General features: G+C 44.6%; 1 protein-coding gene across 1 annotated transcript in view; it reads right to left on the bottom strand.

Moving 5' to 3' along the window:
• Window positions 1-20,698, bottom strand: part of LOC126484309 (UDP-glycosyltransferase UGT5-like) — an 83,023-nt gene that overhangs the window by 31,815 nt on the left and 30,510 nt on the right. Inside the window, exon 4 of the mRNA XM_050107743.1 lies at window positions 6,168-6,390. Within this exon, the coding sequence (XP_049963700.1) occupies window positions 6,168-6,390 (223 nt within the window). The remainder of the gene's footprint in view (window positions 1-6,167; window positions 6,391-20,698) is intronic.

Raw genomic sequence — 20,698 nt, 5'->3', positions numbered from 1 at the left:
GTTGTTGAGTAGTACCCACCAGCATGGGTAATTTAGATTGAGTAGGAGTGGAATTATGACATATGCTACTAAGTAACCTGCAAGTTTTGGACGAGGGAGAATTGGATAGAGACTTCAGGAAAGAATAGTTGATGCTAGTCTATTGACTTATCTACACTGCAGGAAAAGGTGTCGCCTGTGGAAGGACATGATGGGGAGAACACGGAAACGTTATCAGAAGGACATGCAAGGTTGTTTAACACTCCTGGTCCATTGGCACTGATGATGTAGGATATGATTTCGACTTTGAATGAACCACCACTGTATAGAAAACCATATCGAATTCTACATCATCCACAACCAGTGATAAAGGAATTTATTGGCCAACAGCTCCATAGTGGAATTATAGAAGACAGTGCCAGTCAATGGTCAGCACCGACAGTAATTGTACCAAAAAAAGAGCCACGAAAGGCATACCCAGTACATAACGCCAAAGAAACACTAGATAACTGAGGAAAATTCCGTTACTTTATGATCATAGTTTTGTGGAGTGGGTACCATACTATAGAGATAGCCCTAGAGTATCGATCCAAGACATCCAGCACTTAACATCACAGAACACTAGGTGTCCTGGAACAATGTCGTTACTTTAAGACCATAGACTTGCTGAATAAGTACTATTCGATAGAGATAAGATCAAACGATCGACCCAAAACTGTGTTTATGGTTCCATCCGATCACATTTAGTACCAGCGAATGCCATTCTGGTTAAAGAATGCGCCAGCGACATTCAAGTACCTGTTGGACAAGTATACTACATGGTATGAAACTAAAACAATGTTTGGTGTTCCTGAAGGATATTATAGTCGTCTCTGAGGACATCCAGAAACACATAGTATGATTATGTGACGTACTTAGTCGATAACAAGTGGTATGACTAACGTATAGTTCAGTAAAGTGATACTTTGTGCTAAAAGAGCTTCGTTATTTAGGCCATGTCATCGGTCAGGATGGAATGTGAACCAACCCTCAGCCTGCATAAGTCATACAGGAAATCCAGGTCAGACACCTAAAACAGTGGAAGATTTACAATCTTGGCCGGGGACAGCTAATTATTATAAAAAGTTCTTGCCAAAATTTTCTGAAGAAGAGGCTGAAGTTTCAATGGACTCTGGAGTGTGAATTAGTCTTAGTATGATTAAAGGATTTGGATCACTGGTCCTGCCCTCGCTTCCTGGATTATGAGAAATAATGAATTTTTTATTCGGTAATTCATTTCCTCTCCTAAAGACCTATTCAAAAATGTATCACAGTGTACCATTCACTCAAACACAACGTTATTAATTACATAACACAACATTGACATTGAGCCCCGGATCGCAAACTCGTCCACTTACTGGAGTTGTCAGGAAACAAATGAAAACCAAGTAAAAACATAACACAAAATTGATTCTGACTCCCCTGTACCATTGTCCAGGAGTAGGTGCTCAAACTGGTGACCCTGCACACCGATACACTGGTGCACTCGTTGAATGAAAGAATTATTTAGTGCTTCCAGTGTTGCCTGCTGAGGAGAATTACAAGCAAGCATGATCGTTCCTGCACGTCCTCTGGAATTGTTGGACTATCGCGATGGACAACGTCTTTAATGCATCCCTAAAGAAAAAGTCCAGAGGATTTAAACCAGGAGACTTAGCAGGCGAAGTAACTGTTCCTCCTCGACCAATCAACCTGGCAGGATACCTTCGATTCAGAACACGACGTGCACGCAAGGCATTATGTGCTGGACATCCATCATGTTGATTCCACATAAGCATTCTGGTTCTGAGCGGCACTTCATCCAAAAGAGGAGGAGGAATTCACCTGAGGAAGTTGGCTTACGCTGTGCCGTTTAGACTACCATCGACGAAACACGGCCCAATAATTGTAGTATTAAGCATACCACACCAGACGTTAACGCTCCATTGACGCTGATGTTCCACCTGTCTAAGCCATCATGGGTTGTCGCTGGACCAATAATGCATGTTCATTCTATTTACCTGCCTTTGCTTGAGAAGGAACATTTATCGGTAAACAAAAAATTGAAGTTCGGGTTGGCGAGGATTTGCTGCTGTGCCCACTGACAGAACTGTACACGGTTCTGGAAATCATTCACATGCAATTCTTGATGCGGGTGTATGTGGTAAGGATGGAACCGGTGGCGTGTAAGAATACGAAGTGCACTGGTTTTAGGAATTCCAATCTCATGTTCAAACTGTCGTGTGCTCACATGTGGATTCATAGCAACGGAAGCGAGAACAGTAGCTTCGGCAGCTTCGTCTGTGAGAGTGCTGCGAGGATTGCGTTGTCGTAGATTGAAACTCCTCGTTTCCTGAAACGTCGCAACAAGACGAGAAAACATCCGTCGGGAAGGTGGGTTCTCGTCAGGATATCGCTCTCTCACAGTTCCGCTGCCCGAGTAGCATTTCGCCTACCTTCAACGTTATGTCGATGCAGTTTGTAGGAAGGACAGCCTTTACTGCATGCCTACTCTACACACCAGTATTTAAAAGGACTAAACTACAGTACTACATGTACCCGTATATAAAAAAACAGTATTGCAGTTACTGTTCTGCTAACTTACATTCTCCATAGATTAGTACCATTTCTACCTTCTCTTCGTTGGTGTACATTCTACTCACGCAACTCTACAACTGACGTTGGTTCGCGGAATGACGGGTGTGCATTCTACTTATGTTTACATTTGTCCTCTGTCAACGTCAGCACGTGGATGTGTTTCATTACCCCGAGTACCTGCACTAAGCGCTTGCAGCGTCATCGTCAGTGTTGTATTATGTAATTAATAACGTTGTGTTTCAGTGAATGGTGATGAGGTCTTTAGGAGAGGGAATGAATTACTGAATAAAAAATACAGGGTGTCATTTAAAAAAGTCATACCGCTGTTCATATCTTTATAAAAAACAAAGCTACAAGGAAGGCAATCATGCTGATGTCCCCCTGACGGCTAAAGAACATTTTCTTGAAACATTTTGTAATTTGCATCTGCACAAACAGTTATATCGTGTGGTCAAGATAAATGGAACACCCTGTATAAAAAAAACTGTATACAGTGCGTGCAATGAGCTGCACTGATTCTACGGCAGATTCCATTGCAAACGTTCCCTGTGGGCAGTGGCCGCTCCAAATGATCAGTATGAACATTTTTGTAACGTTTGCACAGACAATGGCATAGAATCGGTACGCTTTGAGTATAATCGATCAGTTTTCACGATTTCTGTCCACGAATGTGGCACCGAACCAGCAAGCAGGAACAGTAGCTTATGCGATAGGTAACCACTGGTTATTGAAATTCTAAAAGCTGGTGACAATCATATCATGGGACTAGTTTCATGTCTGACCTGATGCAATAATGTTGACTTCTGCGAATCAGGAAACTGTTGTCCAGTGTACTGCATGTGCAAGCCAATAAGAAGACAGGGATGATGCACAGAACGATACTAAAGTTTTTAAGTTATTATGTGTGCTAGCGAACTGTAAGTCAAAGGTAAACGAGAATATTAGGTTGTTTTTGAATAAAACTTGTCATACACTTTTGGACTGTGTAAAGCATGCTCTGGAGAAGACGTATCTTCCGTACAGAATTTTGCTAATAAACTGAAGACTATATGGTTCCAGGTTCACAATATGAATAGGAAGGCCATGGAGCGGCGGGAGGGTACGTAAAAAGGGAAAACGAAGTTACCCAAGTATCACACTGGACAATGGGCTGTGCTAACTCCTATGTATCGAGAAAAGAAACCAAGAAATTTCTTACATGCTTCCAGAAGCCTTGTCAAGTAATTGAAATGACATCTCCAGTTAATATAAAGCTTCACTTACCAACTCACACCATGTTGTGCATGTAGGAATTGTTTGTCCAATTAAGAGCACTCCTGAAGTGGTACGCATGCATATGCCCTACGATCACGGGATGACCTTGTAAAGTAACTGTTTGTTTACCTTCGTTTCTAAGACGCAATATGTATATGAATCTTATCTGTGTTTTCTTTCTTATTAGTTACTGAGAAAGAGTATAGCGTAAACTTTACGCAATTAATTAGTTTGTTTCGGAAATGTAGTGCATTATATTATTTTTTGAAATGTGTATTTTGTGTAAAAGTAGTTCTCTATCCAGTGCAGACTTGTAGGAAATAGTTTGTTATTGAATGCAAATGAGTACGTGTATGTGTTAGCCTTCAATACTTAGCTTCAGACAGATTCTTTTCTGAAGTGTGTTGTTGCTGGGGCGATTTATTTATTGAAGGTAATGGAGAAACCCTGAGGAAATTCCTATGACAGAGTAGACGAGGTTCTGCTGACAGCACAACATAAGAAGTCTCACACATGCTTACACTTTCAGAGTTGCTACAGAATGGACCATGCGAATTACCGTCTCCCCCACAAAACTATTACATACCGTAATGAGGTCATGTAAGCCCAACCTTTTCCAGGCCGAGAAATTTGCATTCGTGTCCAAGACAGATAATTGCAGGAAAAACAAGTTGATCCAAAAAACTGGGTCTCATTGGCTCTTTTTCAGTATCAGAGCCCTGAGCCATCATCGGTACCTGTTTCAACCAAGGACGACTTGGTAGCACGTACCACTTAGAACTGCAAGGTCAAGGGTTGCAGACCAATGGCACGAGTTGCGATATTACTGGACCTACCTTCTGACTACCCACCACCATCTCTGTAGTCACAGCCGTGAACACAACTTACTCACTTACATTCCTACCACACCCCACGTTTGAAATGTTGCGTAAAGAAAACAATGTTTATCTAAATAATACCCAATACCTGTCCCTGCTAGACTGGATGGACGAGGTGCATGCCGCCCAGAATATCCACATATCACCTGACCATCTTCTGGGACCAAGCATCAGCACCGGTTCCTCACAGGTGAAACAATCACGACAGCCACATTCATCATCTTAATGAAAACAGCCATCGCTGAATGCTACTTCAAGTTTAGGGGGGACCAAATCCCACCTTTATCGTCCTCTAACTTGCGGGTTCATACTGGGAACATCGACATGAGTAAGGAAATGAGTGAAGTGTCGTTGAACTGAAGTGAGACAATGCAGAGAAAAGAAACAACGACACTGCATACGAGCCCAAGAAGGTGGAACAGTGGAAACAGTGTAAATATAAATGACGAAACAAAGACATCTGCTGGCGAACTTATAACTTATAGATCGAATTAAAGTTTTGTAAAACACGATCCCTTTGTTGTAGCCATACTATAACCACTCAGTCCGGTGGACATAACACCAACGCCTCCAAATTTTACTGTTTGCACTGGACTTTCTGGCAGATGACGTTCACTGGACATTAGCCATATCCACACCGTGCCATAGGATCGCCACATTGTGTACCGCGATTCGTCACTCCACATAACGTTTTTCCACTGTTCAGTCATCCAATGTTTACACTCCTTACATCAACCGAGGCGTCGTTTGGCACTTACCGGCGTAATATGTGACTTATGAGCACCCGCTCGAGCATGAAATCCAAGTTTTCTCACCTGGCGCCTAACTATCGTAGTACCTGCAGTGGATCCTGAAGCAGTCTGGAATTCCTGTGTGATGGTCTGGATAGATGTCTGCCTATTACACATTACGACCCTCTTCAACTGTCGGCGGCTTCTGTCAGTCAACAGACGAGGTCGGCCTGTACACTTTTGCACTGTACGTGTCCCTTCACGTTTCCGCTTCACTATCATATCGGAAACAGAGATCTAGGGATGCTTAGGAGAGTGGAAATCATCTCGCGTACATCCGATCACCTGACCACGTTGGAATTCCGTGAGTTCCGCGGAGCGCCCCATTCTGCTCTCTCACTGTATCTAATGACTACTGAGGTCACTGATAAGGAGTACGTGGCAGTAGGTGGCAGCACAATGCAATTAATATGAAAAGGTATGTTTTTGGATGTGTCCGGATACTTTTGATCACATAATGTATGTCACCAGATCTCATCATTGAATTCTGCACATGCAGGTTTTGCAGAAACTGTCGCTGTATCTAACTGGTCATTAGGAATTATCTCTAAAGTGAAGAACAGCGCTCCCGCTTCAGTTACTATGCTCGAGGAAAAGCAACATTGATAGCTGTACATAGAGAAGTTTTCTCACACTGCTTGTTACTTACTGAGCACGTCGTTCTGCGGGAACCATGAGCGGGCCATCACGTTGGGCGGTAGCGGAGGCAGGGATGCCGCGTTCACCTTCCACAGGACTCGCTGGGGCAGCTCAGAAAACACGTCCAGCAGGGCACGCAGCTTCTCCTTGGCGAAGGACTCGCACTGGATCATCGATCCCAGGCTGAAGAAGATGGCACCTTGTGGGCTGCCGTCCAGGAACATCTTCACATCCTAGTCACCAATGAAAGAAAGATGAGTATTCTACCTTCATCACGCCCAGTGGTTAGCTAAAACAACTATCTGTGGTAAGAACAGACTTTTTTTAACTTGCTTGTAACAGAAATTCTACGTAATTTTTTTCTGTATGGCACCATTATACCATGGAACTCCTTCCACAACAAAAAGGTAGCCATTTGGTGTGCAGCATAATTTAAATGAAACTATTAACATGATCAGTCTTCTGATGAAGAACTTGTGGGTTCCATACCGGTCGTACCACCACTTGTACTCATTAAGTCACACTATTAATTGTGACTGGTGGTTGTTTCTTCCCTATTGTAAGAACTGACCTGTATCTTTACACAGCTGTACTCTCTCCACGTCAGTTTTCCATAGAGTTATTCATTAATAGGATATTTTTAATTTCCACAGCAGGTAGTCTAACAACAATGAGCCGTGGTAAAATTTGCTGTTTTGAAGAGCGCGCCGCAGCGCGTGGTGTACAGCAGTCGCCCTCCGTTTCTGGCGGTGGCGCCGCTGTGGCAATCGCAGCTTTGGTGCCTCCCTCTGGTGGGAAAGGGGAAAGGTTGCCTGTTCACGTGCATTTATGGGGCGCTATGAGCTTGGCAGGAGCGTCACGCTTCTACGTTCACTTGTGCCGTCGGATTCATCAGTGTTCTGTGCGCCGTGTCAACGTGTTTTCCGTGTCGTTATCGTCGAGTGTGAACGGCTCCGTGTTTTTTGTGTATCTGTGACCACTTTTTTTGCCCGTCACTTTGTCTTTTTTAATTCTCCATTCTGTGTATTGCTATTGTTACCGCTATGGCTGAAGAGCTGCGTAGCATGCCGCTGACAGCCTACCTGATTGTTCAGGTATTAAAATATCAATAAAGGAAAAAAAAACTTGGCAGGAGGTCAGTCGTCAGCTAGGGGTGAGTCTGGTGACTTGGTTAGCCGGGTCAGTGTGGGGCAGTTACTGTCTGTTTGTCGTCCGGAGTGCTAGTATGTGTTAGGCCGCCAGACTGATCGAGCCTGTTCAGGCAGTCGACATTGGCGGTTGGATTGATCTGTAGGTCGGTCTCTTCCCGGGGCAGGGATGTCGGGTAGCCTGAGGGCATGTTTCCTCTGCAGGGGTGGGTCCGACCGAGTGTATCGCTTAGTCAACGTCGGTCTGCCGTCTGGAGTGCCAGCATGTCTGTCGTTCGGATCGACCTTAAGGCCGTTTGCATCGATCGGTTGGTCGGTCGCGCACTGAGGCACAAGATGCCTTGTCCGGCTTGAGCGTCGGCGCATGTGAGGTCGCCACGTGGCAGCCAGTGGGCCGCGCCGTATAGCGAGGGGTAGTGACTTCGCGGCCGACACGAGAGCAACAGGAGTCAACCCACGACATCGGTCTGGCCGGCGCGAGCTGCGACACCGTGAGACGGGAGATCGGCGCGCCTTCCTGCGTCCGTTGAAGCGGCTGGCAGCGGACGGTTCGGGAGAGCGATTTGGGGGTGCTGCGCCAGGTCTTCGCCAGACATCGCCGTTTATTAGAAGTTTAGTGATTGCTGATATGTTGTTTCATTTACTTGTTAAATTCTACTTGCTTTCTTGGTCAGTCTCTCTCGTCCCCAGCTTGCTCGCCCGTCTTTCGTCCGCATTTGTTAGGAAGTTAGTGTCTGTCTGTCTGTCGGTCGCTGTCATGTTTGTCGGATTCGGTGTTAACGAATTTATAGAATTAAGGTGTAAAGGCCGAATTGCTGAAATATGTTTTTATCTTGCCTATCATCTTGCGAGCCGGTATATGTGTAATGTAGAGCATGTTGTACATTTTATGTAAGTCTGAATTTCATGGGTTTTATTTAAATAGTCATTTTTATAAAGTTGCCACCCTTCCACCGTAAGAGTTCTTTTAAAAACAAATTGCACTTTCGGTGGCAAATCATTTCTTAGTGTGAGTGTTTGTACCATTTCCATCCCTCTTACAGGGTACTTAGTTAATGTGTTTGTGTGAGTTGTTAAAATTTTTAGTTTAAAGTAATCTGGTGTGTTTGCAGATTTATACCAGTGTACTCTTTCAGAGGTTGTTGTGAGCGGTCGTGACTACGGCCGTGTTGAAAGGGAGCGGCAAGTTTGTCAGCCCGAAGGCTCATACTATTAATGTTGTTCTTTCAGCCTCTAAATAAAATTGTAACTTGATATTTCGAGGGTGCTTTTCTGCTTATAAATTTTAAATCTGTTTTTGAAATGGCTTTTACGAATAAAATTCCCATTTGTTAAAGGTAATTTCATTTTCATCAGTTACTCCCTGGCAACTACTTCCACGCTCACCTAGTGCTAGTAAATAAAGTAAATTCTTTAAAAAAGATTTGAAAGTAAATTCACGGTTCAAACAATTTTTTGGAGATCAGCACTCAGTAACGTGTAAGATCTTGTAGAATTAAAATACAAGCCGTAGAATCCAGTTGTAAACATATGAATAGAAATGCAGTGCTGATTCTAGACCAGACCGGTTATTTTTCCAATCCCAGAAAAAAAATAGTTCCTAAAGATGTGGCTTGCTTACATGTTGAGGCAAGACTCTCAACCATATGCATAACGTCATAGTGCTTCCTCTCTCCTTCCCTCCGTATCCTCTCATGCCCCTTCTTCTAGATCTATAGTTCAGCAGCCATTAAAATGAACCAGCCAGTCACAGTGTGGAATCTGAGAGGCTGTTAGACTGAGGCAGCCAATTACAATGTAGCGCCCAAGCCAAGCCCTCAAGATAATTGAAGAGGGTGGTCTCTGAAAAATTATTGCCAAAATAGATGATGTGTAAACTAAAAATGATCAAACGTACCTGAACGATCTGTCTTGTCTCATGTTCTGAAGCATTTATCCAGAAAATTAAGTAAAGGGTGTCCCTTTGAGTCTCTCCACATCTAAAATATGTAAAGCGCGTGCGCACACGCACACACACACACACACACACACACACACACACACACACACACACTCACAAACATTGTTTAAGTTAATAAGTTAAGCAGCATTTGTGAATGTCTAGTTCAATATAAGTACCATGATTGGTGTAAGAATCAAGGCACCCTAAATTAAATATATTATGCATCTATTTTTTTCTATGATACTTGTCAAGATCACAATATTAATTCTACACCTAAAATGTCTGCAAAAAATATCAGCAACTCAAAAATCTAATTTTTATGTTCAGTGGCACAAAGTTATCACACACACACACACACACACACACACACACACACACACACACACATACACCATGAACTTATAGGTAAAGCACGACTAGTGAACATCTGTAGGTCGATCTCTGTATCATACATGGTGTAAGAGACAACTCGCCCTCGAATTAAATATAGCCCAAAGAAATTTGGAGTATACATGTAATGAATTGCTACAGTATAATACAGAAAGTAACTGAAAGAAATAGGCAATGAGACTAACAGAAATGACGCTATTATTCAAAGACAATAATTACAATTACGGTATCGCGATTTATGATGGTTGCGTAGACATCAGAAAAGGCGAGACATCATTCTTAACACAGTGTGTGATCACAGACAGCAACGCATGCTCTGCAGTGTGCTCCCATGCTTGTCACGAGGGTGGTAAAGGAGTTTTGTTGGTAGGACATTCCATCCGACCACCAGCTGATAAGTGCTGAATGGTAGTTGGTGCATGAGGACTTACTGAACTACATTCTACGAATTCATAACACATGAGCTCGATGAGATTTAAGTCAGAGGAAGGTGCAGTCCGTTCCATTCATAAAATATTTTCTTGTCCCGAGAGCACTTCCACCTGTGCTGTTTCACATGGCTGCACATTACCGTCCATAAAAATTATGTCAGGGCTGAAGACACGACTGGAAAGGCACACATGGAGAAGCAGTAAAGGGTCACAACAACGTTGGCTAGTGGGTATACTGTGTGCAAAGGTTTGGATGTCAGTACACCCATGCATCATTATGCATCTCTGCAGTTTGCAAGGCACAATGGACCCACAAATTAAGTATTTTCACACCAAAATCGTCTCATTACTTACGAAATAGACACAGATTGCTTATTGGCACTACTCAGTTAAATTATAGATTAGTTAATGATTATTCTTCAAGCTTGGACCTTATCTTTCATTTATCCAAATAAAAGATATATATTCTATAACATTACAAAATATACATAAGCACAACTGCCGACCTAACTTACATCTAAGTTTGTTAAATAGTCATCTTATTTTGGGTGAACCTCATATCAAAGTCACCTTAACATTATAGTGACCCCATACTAGGGTATTAAATTTGTCTCATAGTACAAAAGTCTGTCATCTTCTGTTGCTAATGCTAAGTTATGTTGTCACACGTCACTTTGATGAAATAGCACACTGAACAAAGGTAATACACATTTGTATAGGTGAGAAACGAAGGCTACCAACTTTCAAAGTCAGGTAAAGATTATAGTGGTGCTATATGAGGATGCTGACCTTATCTTCCAGCACAGTAAGTTTGTCATCTTGTGCTGCCACTCAGAGGAGACTACATGAAACGTGACCCCAGAATACATCACTTAGTTGAAGCAAAACTCTAAAAAAACGGACCCATCTTATAGCAAAATTGTAACAAATTGCCTTCCATTTTACAGAAAAATTGTAACGTACTGATGTATGGGACAGTAAATCTGTGGCAAATTGCTGTGTCACAACAAAACTGAAACACACTGCCCATTACGTTGCAATGAAATTGCAACAAAACGATCCATGTTAGAGCGAAAATGTAAGAAATTGTCCTTAATGTTACAGCAAAACTATAATAAATTTACCCATGTTACAACAAACCTGTAACACACTGTGTTTTATGTTACATCAAAACTTAACAAACTGGCCCATGTTACAGTGAAATTATAACAAATTGCTGTCTGTGTTAGAGAGAAATATTAAAAAAGTTAACTTTGCCACAACAAAATTACAACAGATTATCTTACACTTTACAGCAAAATTGTAACAAACTACCTCATGTTGCAGCAAAACTGTAACAAATTCCCCTCAATTTTACAGTGAAAATGTGAGAACATAGTTTCATGTTTAGAAAAAATATGCAACAAATTCCCTGTATAAAAGCAAAACTGGAAAAGTGTAACAACTGCCCTCCATACTACAGCAAAACTGTAAGACGTTGCCAGCCATTTTACAACATAACTGTAACAAATTGCCCATCATGTTACAACAAAATAGTGACAAATATATCCCTGTTAGAGCGGTACTGTAATAAATTGCCGTCCACATTAAAGTAAAATTGTAACACATTGCCCATATTACAGCAGAATTCTAACAAATTGCCCCTTCACCACCCTATTACTGCAAAACTGCAACAAATTCCTCATACTTACTGACGAAGCAAGTTGAGGCTTTTTCCAGGAACTTGTGCCTTGTTCCAACAAGCAAAACCGATTGTTCAGTTAACTAAGACTTGTTCCAAGAAGCAAAATGTTGAGTCACATTCATGACATCGAGTACGCAGGTCAGTTCTTTATCCTTGATATAGCATGCCACGGGCTCTCTACTATGACATCATGTGCAGAACAAATCCCCGAACTTACGGACCAATTTCCTTAACATCGGTTTGCCGCAGAATTCTTGAGCATATTGTAAGTTCGAATGTATTTTCTTGAGACAGAAAAGCTTCTGACCACAAATCAGCATGAATTTAAAAAGATTCATTTATACGAAACTTGGCTCCCCCTTTTCTAACAGGATATCTTGCAAACCATGGATGACAGGTTGATTCAGCAAAATGGCTCTGAGCACTATAGGACTCAACTGCTGAGGTCATTAGTCCCCTAGAACTTAGAACTAGTTAAACCTAACGAACCTAAGGACATCACACACATCCATGCCCGAGGCAGGATTCGAACCTGCGACCGTAGCGGTCTCGCGGTTCCAGACTGCAGCGCCAGAACCGCGCGGCCACTTCGGCCGGCGGTTGATTCAGCATTCCCAGGTTTTTTTTTATGAAAGCGCTGGACACACTGCTCCAGTGCAAACTGTTAACGGAGGTCTGAGCACACGGAATAGAGCGCCAAAAAACCGATACAGTATGTATCGATATTTTTAAAAATTTTCCCGTCCCTACTGCCACCTGCCAGGCTCTACACTTGGAGCGTTCCGCTGCTACCTCTTGACTACAAAGCACAGTACTGCCATCTTCACGCACCATACGCGAAGTGCAAGTTCTTGATAATAAGGCACGTGTGATTATGCACAGCGCCCTCAAATTTTTGTCGGAAGAGGGAAATGAGGAAGCAAGAAACTCATTCTAACCTGTGCTGGAAAGAGTTGCAGGAACTGCTAGCTATTCCAGTCGCTCAATGAAGAGAATAAAGAAAGAGGTGAGGAGTAGCTACAAGTACTTAGTGAATCTTCGCTTATTAGGAAGGATATTTAAGAAGGAGGCTTATTTTCCGCGTTATTGTGCCGAACAGATTCAAATGGCACTGAGCACAATGAGACTTAACATCTGAGGTCATCAGTCCCCTAGAACTTAGAACTACTTAAACCTAACTTAACTTCTCGCAGCGCGTGGTCGATTTTGTTTTCCTTTGCTCGATCTTTTGTTCATACGTCTATTTCTTTTCCGGTAGTCTATATTTGTCGAATTTCTGGTTTACATTTGTGCAAAGGCTTAAGCTTTCGAACAATACCTCCCTCCCCTCCCGACAACAGAGCTTGGTCCATGGTCCTCTGTCTTTCCTTTTACATCAAACACTTTGTCAAAAAACTCTTGATTTTGTGACGGCTCCCAAACCCAAGGTCCTCTGTGGTACTTTTGGGGCAGCCACCACAAATTGTACAAAGCGTGGGTAGTGACCAGGATGTAGCTATGTCTGTTGGCCAAAAAATAATTAATGACAGGAACTGAGCCAGCTAGAATGAGGAGATAAGTTATCTTTATTTCTGACGAAACGTGCACCAGCAATACAAGTCCAAGTAATATCCAGGAGTAATCCGTGTACTGAGCCTAGTCGAATACAATAGCAAATACCACACTGCAATGGCTCCGCTATAAACTCCATGAAAGGCTAGCAATAGACAATCGACAGCAGACTGTCCGTCTCGGGGCCAGAGCTCCTCCTCACATGCAAAAGGCAGAGGGCGCTGCGGACCCGAGCTCAGCCACGGCGCGACCTCTTACGTCGGCGGTAACGCCCTGAGACGCCGACGGCCGCGACAGGAACTGTGGCCAGCGATGTCACGGTCAGGGCGCGCGTGCGTGTGTTGGTTGGTTGGTTGGTTGGGTCCGTGGGTACAACACTTGCTGCAACAGTCGTTTTGATCTACACTGCCGTGCGGTTTGAGGCGCCATGTCACGGATTGCGCGGCCCCTCCCGCCGGAAGTTCGAGTCCTGCCCCGGGTATGGGTGTGTGTGTGTGTGTGTGTGTGTGTGTGTGTGTGTTGTTCTTAGAATAAGTTAGTTTAAGTAGTGTGTGAGTCTAGGGACCGATGACCTTAGCAGTTTGGTCCCTTAGGAACTGACACACATTTGAACACCATTTGATCTACACTGCTCAGCCAGGACATTATGACCACCGAGCTGTGGCCGATATGAACTCGTCCAAGCGATAGCAACGTCACCTGGCGTGCAATGACTGCCAGTCAGACACACGTACGGTGCATGCAACATGAGTGAGCGTGCTGTCCATGTGCGTTGAATGGGGAAGGCGCGCGATCTATCTGTGTTTAAGCGAGGGCAGATTGTGATGGCTCGGAGGCTCAGTACAAGCATTTCGGAAACTGCGTGACTTGTCGGGAGTTCGAGGAGTGCTGTGGTGAGTATCTTCAACATGTGCCGGTACCAGGGTGGAAACACCTCCAGGCATCGTGGGGTTGGGTAGCCACCACTCATTACACATGTCGGACGTCGTAGGCTGCGCAGACAGGTAAAAAATGACAGGCGGCGAAATGTGTCGGGACTAGCATCAGACTTGAGTGGCGGGTAGAGTACAAATTTGTCTGAACACAGAGTGCACTGAACACTCCTAAGGAGGTCCTCCACACCCGACTACACATGCGGGTGCCAGTGTTGACACCACGACGTCGCTAACTACGACTGAATGGGCACGTGACCATCGGCAGTGGACGTTGACAGAGCTTTGCATGGTCTGATGAATCCCGATACCTGTCGTTTTCCAGGGTAACAGCTTTTGTACTGCGTTACGGAGAGAAACTGGCGGCGGCTCCATTATGCTCTGGGGAACATTCACGTCGGTAGCCATGGGTCGAGTGGAGCTCTTCCAAGGCACCATGGCGGCAGAGTAGTACACTAGCTGCAGACACCCCTGCATGAAGATCATGTTTCCCGTCTGCAGAGGGATTTTTCAAGACGATAATGCGCCATGTCACAAAGCCATGAGTGTGATGGACTGGTTCGAGGAACACAGTGGCAAATTCCAATTGATGTGCTGGTCCCCCAACGCACCAGATGTGAACCCTATCGAACACGTCTGGGGTGTGATAGAACGTGGCGTCATAGTTAATAGTGGTGCTAACACCCTCCAGCGACCTACTAGGGCCTCATTGCTTCCATACTACGGCGCGTCGCTGTTGTTGTGTGTTGCAAAACCGCACATACCAGCTACTAGGTATGTGGCCGATTAGTGTGTTTTAAGTATTTTTAGTACGAAGAAAAAACAATTCTCACACATCAAGAATGATGTGAGCAGACTATGCCAATTTCGTGTATCCTACGTTACTGGATTTTTTCAGGAAGAGATTGCAACTCTGTGTGGCCAAAGGACTTGCATGGGCAGCTTATCGTCATTCTGGCTCTGAGAAAGGCCGAATCATACGCACGAGGGACGTCGGAGCAGTCATAGCGGCTGACCGCACAGAGTTGCCAATGACAGAGCGAGTGGTGACGACGTGGAAACAGAACAGGTGATGACTAGCTCTGAAGTATAGACGGATGGCAACAGCTGAAGTCACGGCAGAGGCTACAGGCAGTGTGTCGCCACGATCGAGTTGACGTACATCATTTATCGTTGACGACACGCCACAGAGAACAGACACTCACACTGTGCAGAGCCGGAGTCATCTGGGACGTCCAGCGCCATTCCCAACGTTGCATCTGTTTGTGCCGGCAAAATCACCGCAGAAGGTTGTGAGGTGCCGGGGCTAGAAGTGTATTTAACACTAAATTCTTCTAGAATCCACATATGTAAATGATGCTCTAAGCCCCCCCTATTCTAACTCCGACTTTTGCTGTTGCACAAGGATAAAAAAAAAAAAATACGCGAACTGACTCTAATCAACCCTGCCAGTGGAGTAGAAGAGAGTTTGGCACCTCCAATAATTTAATTTGATAAATAAGTTAAATAAACGAAGGTTTCATTAACATAGCGAGGAATGATAGGGTTGCTCTACCGATTAACAGAATGAAAGTTCTGTCCAAAATAACAATATGATTTATTAAGACTAAACACAAAATAATAAACAAAAACACTTGAAACCTTTACAATACATCAAATTGACTCAAATTGGATACTCAAACAAACGCTGTGAATGTGAAGTTGTCCCTAAACTAGATTGTGAGGATTATGACGAAGTGGTATGTGGAGCCAATTCCTTGCAACTCAAATCTTAAGAGAAAACACACAGCCAACCGAACATTAATTGCTGCCACTCAAGACAGAACAAAGTTAGAAAAAGACGAACAGGCGCGCTCTGCTGAGCTCTGATTATCACCTAGGAAAATCCCTATCTGCCGGTGCTGCGGACATACATTACGAAACTGTCTTCTTAACTGCAAGAACACGATCTGGCGTACCGCAGGCGATGGCTGGTTGCTTCGACGTCCTCAACCGAAAGGCGAGAGTCGACTACCCAGAGCACCCGTACAATGCCGAACACCGAACATTCCCGCCCCCACCGCAGTGGCCGTGGTTAAACGTTCCAATCAGCAACTCGAAAACCTGCGGAAAATTCCACTCCATTGCCAGAGCACTACCATTCCACCAATGGAGATTCTTGGCGCCAATTTCTGCGCTGATTTTGCTACGCCACGGAGCTATGCCATGAGCAAGCCAATCACAGTTACTATTTTGCAGAAAGCGCGGGAATTTTCCCGCCACAACTGCCTGGGTACACAAGTCATTCCCACGCCTCGCTGGTAGCCCGCCAGAAAGTGTTTTCGCTAAGATTCTGCGAAGTAACGGAACCTCTAGCCCAGCCGCTACTTCAGACCCCTCCGGGCGTGTCTTTTGACAATGTCGGCGTCTGCAAAGCATTCACTCGACTTCCTCACACCCGTTGGCTTAGCAGAGCCCGCCTGTCACCGGACCACCCGGGTGACGAGAGACGCTGCGTGGGAAGTCTGCATGTGAAGGAATAGCAACTTTTCACCGCATGCAATTAGAGAGGAGAATCGTAAGATAGAAATATGAGAGGGGGCTCATGCCACCTCTCAAGGTCTGGTGGAAGGTCAGAGGGAGGAGAGATTCTCGAGGCCTAGACATCTCCAGCTGCTGGGATCATTGTGTGGGGAGCTACTGGGTAAGAAGACTGTGGAAGTGCAGAGGAGGTTTAGTGGGTGGCTTTCGCACCACAGAATGGAATAAATATTTATTTATTTGATACCCGTTATGTGATGAACACCTGCGTGCAGTTCGATGAACGTCGTACTGCTGGTTCATAGGACAACAGGCAAATTTCCCACAGCGTGGAGGCTTTCACGGCCGGCGTCCTCAGTAATTAAAACTTCCGGGCTAAGAGGCTACTATTGGACCACGGCCTCTTAGCCCGGAAGTTTTAATTACTGAAGACAAATTTCTATTTCTAGATTTTTGGAAAGCGTTTGACATGGTGTCCCATATCAGCCAGCTTATTCCATATGGAATAGGTTCACAGATATGTCAGTGGCTTGAAGACTTCTTAAGTTATGGAACCCAGTGTGTTGTCCTTCGCGGCGAATGTTCATTAGAGATAAGAGTATCGTCAGGAGTACCCCAGGGAAGTGAGATAGGACCGCTGCTATTCTCTATATACATAAATTGTTTGGCGGATGCGGTAGGCAGCGATCTGGGGTTGTTTGACGATGATGCTGTGGTGTACGGTAAAGTGTCGAAGTTGAGTGATTGTAGGAAGATACGAGATGAGTTAGATAAAATTTCTAGTTGGTCTGACGAATGGCAGCTAGCTCTAAATGTAGAAAAATGTAAGTTAATGCGGATGAGTATCAAAAACAAGCCCGTAAAGTTGGGGGGTAGCATTAGTAGTGTCGTGATTGACACAGTCACGTATATCTGGGCGTAACGTTGCAAATCGATATGAAATGGATCGAAGATGTGAGAATTCTAGTACGAAACTAGAATGATCGACTTCGGTTTATTGGGAGAATTCTAGGAAAGTGTGATCCATCTGTAAATAACACCGCATATAGGACTCTAGTGCGACCTGTTCTTGAGTGCTGCTCGATTGTTTGGGATCCATACGTCGGATTAAAGGAAGACATCGAAGCAATTCAGAGGTGCGCTGCTAGATTTGTTACTGCTAGGTCCAAACAACACGCAAGTATTACGAAGATACTTGGGGAACTCAAATGGGAATCCCTGGAGGAAAAGTGACGTTCTTTTCCAGGAACACTACTGAGAAAATTTAGAGAAAGGCGTTTGAAACTGACTGCACACCGATTCTGTTCCGTTCAAGATACAGTGCGCGTAAGCACTACAAATATAAGATAAGATAAATTAGCGCTCATACGGAGGCGTATAGACAGTCGTTTCTCCCTTGTTCTATTTGTGAGTGAAACAGGAAAGGAAATGACAGATAGTGGTACAGCGCACAATCCGCCACGCGCCGTAAGGTAGATTGCGGATTACTGATGTAGATGGTGTCACACTTTCCATATCCGTCACTGTATTTTACCTTAATTTATCGCCATAGTACGCTTCAGTAATTTTGAAACATGTTCATGTTCTATGTTTTATCTACAATACAGTAAAAGTTAATGCCCGCTGCCGCATTCTGCTGTGGCTAATCTCCGGTACTGCAGTAGGCATTTCGATACAGTTTTCGCTAACAACTCACTAACTCCTGAGGAAAGTTTTTGTGTACGTGTGTGATCTATTACGCTATACCAGGCAAGCCTCCAGTCGTAGATCCTGTATCTGGTAGCCTAACTGATATTAAGAAAAAAATGTTCGGATATATGCCACGAAACACGTGGCAGTAAAATATTGGTCTAATCTTATCTATACAAAAACGAATGTTTGTCTCTTCGGAACGAATGATCTCAAAAACTAATGGCTCAATTTACGCGCAATTTTCGGCATTGTCGAGAAAAGGCTTGTAGCTCTGTAGCTTATACAGCAACGATGTACCGGTTTTCAGCTCCGCCTTTATGAGAATTTTATTTACTCTTAAGTTCAAAAATGGCTCTGAGCACTATACGACTTAACGTCTGAGGTCATCAGTCGCCTAGAACTTAGAACTACTTAAAGCTAACTAACCTAAGGACATCACACACATCCATGCCCGAGGCAGGATTCGAACCTGCGACCGTAGCGGTCGCTCGGTTCCAGACTTTAGCGCCTAGAACCGCGCGGCCACTTCGGCCGGCTTACTCTTAAGTTCCACAAGAGTTAGTGAAAACTTATCGAGAAAACAACATTAACTGAATTACAAATTACGTTGAGAAAATGTGACCAGCTGAAGGAAAGAGTGCATGGAGAATGAAGCGTCAATGTATTCTTATACGTTCAGCTTGCGTGAACGAGATTATAGAAACAAAATACAAATTCAAATTAAATGAAAAACAAAGTTACCTTCCGGAAACATAAGAGAACCGAGCTGCTCAGCGAAAACTCACAAGATCCGAAAAGTGTGCTCAGCGGTTCCAGATGGCGGCCAGCTGCTGTCTTCTCTGACGCTCCACCCCCAAATCTCTTCTGACTCAGCCACTCGTCATTGAATGTCCAAAAAGTTCCTTCCTCCCCACCATCTTCCAATCTTTTAAAACTTCAGAACGGAGGGGATGACTCCAGTTGGCAGTGTAACAGACAAGAAATGACTAGAAATTTGCGAAAAGTCTGGGACGGGCAGCAAACTTCTCACTCTGTGAAGAAGACACCCATTTCACTATCACAAGGTTGGAACTCGAGTGGAGCAGTGTACCATGCACTTGGTGGCAGTATGCAGTCTCATGTAATACACGAATTCTATTTATTTATTTATTCGGTGAAACGATACTGGCGTTCCCAAATGGCTCTGAGCACTATGCGACTTAACTTCTGAGGTCATCAGTCGCCTAGAACTTAGAATTACTTAAACCTAACTAACCTAAGGACGTCACACACATCCATGCCCGAGGCAGGATTCGAACCTGCGACCGTAGTGATCGCTCGGCTCCGGACTGTAGCGCCTAGAACCGCACGGCCACTCCGGCCGGCGGCGTTCCCACACCAGCCGAGTGGCACCACCGTGTCTGGGTCATTTAAGTCATTGCAGAGAAGCGAAAGTGCTGTGCTCACACTATCTCCAGGGGGTGGCAAGGCGGGTACGGCCTCCACTGACCAGCTCGCGGACCGACGCCAGACGCCAGAGTGGGCCACTGCCCGGTTTCCGCGAAACTTGCTCGGTAGCCGAGGAAGGCGTGCTTGACTGAAGAGATTCACAGACTGCCTTCTGCGAACAGACGAGACCCGTAACCGTACTGAACTGTTAGGAGGGGACGAACATTCGTCTCCAAGTGCGGTGTCGTCGAGTGTCAAGACCGGCGCAAGAAGTGTCGACAATCGCAGAGGTACTGCACATCAAAGCGGTATCGAGGCGCCAGTGAGATGCTTAAGAAGCAGGCGCGCGCCTCCCGCAGTTCCGAGGCGCCACCGCCACTGTCGCGTCTCTGCCCTGTAGTGGCGTCGCCAGAAGCCAGGAGGGCAGTTCTGATCGAGGTCGGACGCTGCCCACTTCCAGGAAATTCCTGTCGCAGTAACATCGTTGAGCTGCCTACTCGCCAGGACACAGCGCGTGTCAACCGTCAGGGAATGAAGAGACTTCGATCTCCTTTAAACTGTGTCTACGCGCCAACGCCATCAGAACTGTGTCAACACGTGTCTACTAGCCTGTCTTTTTTTCTAGTGACTGTAGCGAAGCAACAGTACGGCCATTCTGAACTTGTTCAGCTCACCACTCAGTAATCGTTATCTTTGTCTTGTTTTCTTTTACGGCGCGAAAACAACTAAGGTCGTAAGCGTCCATGTCAGAACCGTCACACGAAAAAAAAATGGCTCTAAGTATATGGGACTCAACGAGGGAGCTACAGAAAAATATTGAAGG

Source organism: Schistocerca serialis, chromosome 6, assembly GCF_023864345.2.
Source record: "Schistocerca serialis cubense isolate TAMUIC-IGC-003099 chromosome 6, iqSchSeri2.2, whole genome shotgun sequence".
Lineage (NCBI taxonomy): Eukaryota > Metazoa > Arthropoda > Insecta > Orthoptera > Acrididae > Schistocerca > Schistocerca serialis.
This window is presented reverse-complemented; position numbering and strand designations above follow the sequence as displayed.